Source organism: Acartia tonsa, chromosome 4 (genome assembly GCF_053477335.1).
Source record: "Acartia tonsa isolate MP-2025a chromosome 4, ASM5347733v1, whole genome shotgun sequence".
In the NCBI taxonomy this organism is placed as follows: Eukaryota; Metazoa; Arthropoda; class Copepoda; order Calanoida; family Acartiidae; genus Acartia; species Acartia tonsa.
The window spans coordinates 55,057,836-55,063,835 of NC_137263.1; the positions used below are offsets into that span (position 1 = coordinate 55,057,836).

Consider the following 6,000-nt stretch of genomic DNA (forward strand, 5'->3'; position numbering starts at 1 on the left):
CCCAAAATATCATAAACCTTCCCAGGACCTATGAGAAGCTACAATGTAAAGAAGAATCATATCGATTCTGCGGTTAGCGAGATCCTTCACAAAAAGATCCTGTTACTTTTCTGGGAAGTTTCTTATGTATCTTATCATAATGGATATAGAATATACGTGGAATATTGACAAGGGAAAAATTGTCGTCAATTTAGGTTGCTAACATAAACATCATGGAGGAGGGGAGAGGATGGGGTAAAGGGGGTTAATGTGGTGGATCGTTTTTTTAGCCAGCTACAAGCTTCACTTTTGTAAATGATAATCTAGTGTAAGATCCAAGCCATAATAAATTCATTCTTATGATTTTTAAGCCAAATTTATTGAAATTCTGATGAATTTTTCAAATATAGAATTATACTTTTTACAGTGTATGTACATTGACCGCCTTTTAAGTGCGTCATACTAGATGTTAATCAGGTAAAAATTGGCCAAATGACGCATAATATTCTAGTTTTTTGCAATTTTTTCTTCAAATCTCAAAGTTTAATGCAGATTAAGTGCGTTTTGAAATCCTTGTCTTATGATCAAACTGATGATAAAAATTTAAAAATAAAAATAGTTATTTCTCGCATCGTATTATAAACGGCTTTCCGCGGATATAGAATGTACAATTATGAGATTAAAACTATTTTTTTTAGCCCCGAGGTGCCGAAGGCACTAGCTAAAAAACTGTTTTTAATCTTATGATTGTACATTTTTATATTCGTAAAAAGCTGGATATAATACGATGCTAGACATAGTTTTTTCGTATGGATGAGACCCGGTTCCTATCCACCGGATTCGAATGAATACGAGAAAGAACTTTAAAAAGTTTTTGAAAGTAAAGAAGCAAGGGCATATATGTATTATGTAAGTCCAGTAGAAAACAACGATTAACTTTTTGTTATCAAAGTTCATCAAGAAAAATGTAGAAAAATCGAATTAATTACTTAATTGTTGTTATTGCCTAAAGATGTCCTTTGTAAAAAAGAAATGCAAATTACTATCTTTAATAGCAAGTGAGTAATCTTTTTTTTATCAATGTTTATTGTATAAACTCACTTTTACAGATAAAAAGACATTAGAAAACCATTTAGAAATACATAAAAGTGGCAGTGCTACTGCAATGAATTAGGGAGGGAGGAAACATAGAGCTGTCAATTACACTAATTCCCAGCGTTTTGAAATAGCGTTATCTTATTCGTTGGCTTTACAACTTTAGAGACTTTTATTAAATTTTGAGTTGAGTGTCCAAATGTTTCAACCACCAATTTAAATCTACCTAGAGTGTTTTTTTTTGTGTATCATCATTGGGTATGTAAATCAATTTATTGGCCATTGTCTTATCCCTTTAAAATCTCTAAAAACATATACCTTTGTGCAGGTTGGAGAAAGAATTTTACGGTCTAGCTGTAATCAAATGGAGGATGTCAAAGCAGCATTTAGAGTTTTCGATTATAATAATGATGGAAGCATTAGCAGAGAGGAATTAAGGTACAGCTTTCATTATTTTGTTATATGTTAAACTAACGCATACGCCCCTAGAGACCCCTAATGTCCCTTGAAGGGGGTAAGTGGACTCCCCCACTTTTAATTGTAGTTTTAAAAGGAAAAGTAAAAAAATGTGGGATAGTCATTTTTTTCGGGGGTGTTTTCTCTTTGGAGGGTGGTGGTACCCTCCTTCAAAATAATTAAAAACCTTCCCAGAACCTATGAGAAGCTACCTTATAAAGGAGAACCATATAGGTTCAGTGGTTAGCGAGATCCTTTAGTGCACACAAAAATACACAGAGAAATCCTTTTACTTTATTAAAAGGATTATATGGAATATATTTTAGGCGTATTTTAATAATATAAAACGTCCCTTTAAAAAAAATTCTAGTAAAAAGTTTTTTTTTATGAATAGCAGTCTCAGTCGTGAACTCTAGAGTAGCAAGGCTTTTTTGTCTGTAGATAAAGATCTCGGAAATTGCTCTTTCGAATAGGTTTTGCTTTTCAGAGAAGTTTTAAAAATGTCTTGAATTGGTTTAATGCTATTTTCCCGACCTCCATCGTTTTTCCCTAAAGGATAGGGGCGGGGCAACTAGTTATTATTATCAAACAAGGACTAAATCTATATATTTTCAGGGAAGCTTTGGTCAACTTTGGTGAAAGATGCACTGAAGAGTAAGTTAATAACAGCACGGCTACTTTGTAATTTACTTTTTAGAAAGTCTGTAAAATTTTTTTTATTTAATTAATGAATTTTAATTTTAAATGTTTTAGCAACCTAGTTCAGCACTGATACCCCATTATTTGAAATAAATCTAGGGTTAGTGAGGGGGGGGGGGGGAGGATTATGAGCTTACTAGGCACTTTAAGGCAAAGAACCCGAACATATTACTAATTGTTTTTCCTTGTAGAGAGTTTGCTATAATGTTCACACAGGCAGATAAGAATAAAAATGGAAGAATTGATTTTGATGAATTTGTGGACATGATGCTGCCAGGACAGGTACTATATATTTTCCAATATGGCTTCCAAACCGATTAATATTCGCTGGATTAGAACCGGTTCTCAGCCATATAACATTGAATTACAGACAATTTTTCACGAAAATTAAATACAAATCATAATATTAATACCAGTTTTGTTAGACCAGGCCTTTGGTCCCTCAGGGCAAACAAAACTGGGTTTAATCTTACAATTTTTTATTTTGATATCCGGGGAAAGCTGTTTATAATACGATGCGATAGATAACTATTACTTTTTCTCGTGTTTATTCGAATCCGGTGGATAGGAACCAGTTCTCATCAATACGAAAACACTATGTCTAACATCGTTTTTTAGCCAGCTTTGTACGAATATAGAAATGTACAATCATAAGATTAAAACCGGTTTTTTAGCCCGTGCCTTCGGCACCTCGGGGCTAAAAAACTAGTTTTAATCTTATAATTGTACATTCTATATCCGCGGAAAGCTGTTTATAATACGATGCGAGAAATAACTATTATTATATTCACTATTGATATCAAGCTTTATAAGTTTTTTTAGGCGCGTTATCAAATTCGTTGCCTTAAAAACTTAGGGTTGATTTTGTTAGTTTTAAGCTAAGAGTATCGAAACTTACAATTTTAGTTTACAGAAGGGATAATTTGGTTAATCGTACATTTTTTAGGCCGCCCAAGCTGCTCAAGAAGCCGAAGCAGCTGCTGCAGCCGCCGCCGCAGCCGCTGCCGCTGCCGCCGAACCATCATCGTCCAAATGAAAACAATAAAACTTTTACTATTTTTGTGCCGAATAAATTTTCAGTCTAAAACTAAAGATTTAATTTAAATATTGAAATAATAAAAATCATCCTAATAAAAGATTTTTCATTTGAACCAAAAGATTTTTAATTTAAAAATAACAAAGAATTGTAACAGAGAGAAAGATGATACATTGGACTATAGATAATTCAATCAAACCCCAAAAATTAAAAAAAAAAAAATGTTCTGACATTAGTTGGCTTAAAATTCTAGGTTGGTTTCTGATTAGTTTGCTTACAGGAACAGTGTCCAAACTTTTCCACAAATAATTTTAGATATAATTTGGGTATTGATCAGTTTATCGTCCATTGCCAAATACTTTGATATCCCTATATACATACTTTATGAAAATTGTTACAAATGAGTTTTTCTTAAAGTTGATTTCAAATGAGGCAATTTAAAATATATTTTGACTAAATGTCAGGGCTCGGCAGCCGGACCTCCGCCGCGCAAAAGTATCAAATTTAAACCCACTGTGTGCCAAAAAAAATTTTGAAATAAGGATTGTCTGTTTAGAAACAGGTTTAGACATGCAGTTGAATTTTAGAGTTATAATATGACGATTTCACTAAAGATTACACACGGCAGATGCGCAGCTGCCGAGCCCTGCTAACTGTATCGAATTAATTCATAGATCACTGAAAATTGATTGCCTATTTCTTCCCTAATTTCCGAAGTTGTACAGCAGATAACTCAAATATTGCAAAACCTATTTTCAGCTACTCCGGTCAAAGGGAAAAGTGATGTAATGTATATAAGTATTTATACATTATACATTCAAAATTTTAATTATTTTAACAGTTTGAAGCTTTTTTAGCTAGTAGTAAATATTGAGATAGGGTGAGGAAACTGTGTATACAATCGGAAACTCAAATTCAGCTGTCCAATTCATACACTCACACTTCTGTTTTAGTCATTTAAGAAGATCATTATAAAAATAATTTGTCATTTTTGATATCTGTACCAAAAGTACCCTTTAAACAATTTAATAAAATGAAAAAATGCTTTGATTAAATCTTATTAAATTTCATTTAATTTTAGAAGCAAGTTACAACCACCGCAAGTAATAAGCATAATTAATTAAATAAACAGGCTAAAACCAAATGTAAACAAATAGTAATAATGGATATAAGATAAAATTGGATATTTTGACAGGGGCAAAATTGTCGTCAATTTAGGTTAGACATTATTTATTGGTTAGATTGTTCCTTCAGTAGGAAGAGAGGGGGTGGGTGTATTTTCATTTAAGCCCGCTGCGAGTTTCACTGTATTAGAGATCATAAAAATCTGGTTTAACATCCAAGTAATAATATGTCAATTATTCTTTATTTTATCCTATTAGTGCTTCCAGGTTTTTAAAAAAAAATTAATTACTTTGATTTTAATAATAGTACAAAATTTTCAATTAAAAAAAGAAAATAATGTTTCAGAAAATATGCTTTAAAAGATTAAAAATTAAATTATGTTTGACTTTTATTTTTAATGTTATAATTATAAATATTTTTTAATGTTATGATTATAAATATTTTTTGCCAAATTGCCCTGTACTGAAATAAAATATTTAGCTTAGAAATAAATATTTGTTATCTTAATCTTTTATTTTTTTACACTAATTTTTGAAAGAGAAGATTTTCTATAATTAGGGTCTGTCCGTCCGTAACTGTTAGCTCTTTTAGTTAATTTAAGCATGTTATAATTTCTCATCGATTTCAAACTTTACATGATGATTCTTATAACAATAAGGTACGAATTAAATCGTAGCAGCTAAATAATCGTTACCAGAAAGTCCGTACGTCCATTTGAAACTTATTTTCTAAAATTATGACTACATTTTTTGTATGATATGATTATACTTTTCATCTGATTTTTATAATAGTGATTCTGAGGACAACAAGGTAAAGTATTATAAGCGAGGCAACTCTATAATCTAATCCTAAAAAATGCCATTTAATGCAACAAATTTACTTACAATTTCGTTTAGACACTGTACTCTACAAGAGTTATTTTTCGTTTGTACTTATTCTGATTTTAGAGCTTCTCGTGTATGGATGTTCTCATCCTTGTTTTTTTATGGGAATACTGTAGGTTTTCTAAAGTTTTTGTCCGAACGTAACGGTTAGCTCTGCTTAGGTTTAATATCGTCCTATCTACGTTGGTTTATGGGAGGAGTTGATAGCGTAGCATTTCTATAATTATGTCTTTTACTGGTAATAGGTCCATTTAGGTATGATGCAATAAACTAATATTATGACAAATAAACATTGATCAGAAGCATAACAATTTGTTGTCATACTTATTTAAGTTTGAAATTACGTTGCACAGTTGGGTAAATAAAAGTAATAGGGTCTTATTAGTTAGAGGCCAATTTTAGTATTAGACAAAGTAAATTAAGGATTTGAGGTTCATAAAATGATTTTTAAAATTTTAGAAAGCTTTATAAAGGTTGGAAGTTCTTAGATCAAATCTCCAATAAAATCTTATCAAAAACTAGCTCCTCCGTCTCAGGAGACCTCTGGGGACACTTTATTTTGGTTTCAAAAAGAATAAGTACTTCCTGAAATTTTTTTCATTTTTTTGGTGGTAGTTTTGAGAAGCTATATTGTAAAGGATAACCATTTCGGTTATGCGGTTAGCGAGATAATTCAGTACAGGCAGACAGAACCTTGTTAATTCTATATAAAGATTATTTTTAAAC

General features: G+C 31.3%; 1 protein-coding gene across 1 annotated transcript in view; it reads left to right on the plus strand.

Moving 5' to 3' along the window:
• The window catches only part of LOC145317820 (calmodulin, striated muscle-like), a 31,502-nt gene extending 26,605 nt beyond the window's left edge, over positions 1-4,897 (plus strand). The window contains exons 9-12 of the mRNA XM_080159091.1: positions 1,403-1,512; positions 2,146-2,184; positions 2,421-2,511; positions 3,176-4,897. Coding sequence (XP_080015217.1) covers positions 1,403-1,512; positions 2,146-2,184; positions 2,421-2,511; positions 3,176-3,265 — 330 coding nt within the window. The 3' untranslated portion in view covers positions 3,266-4,897. The remainder of the gene's footprint in view (positions 1-1,402; positions 1,513-2,145; positions 2,185-2,420; positions 2,512-3,175) is intronic.
• The last annotated feature ends 1,103 nt before the right edge of the window (positions 4,898-6,000 follow it).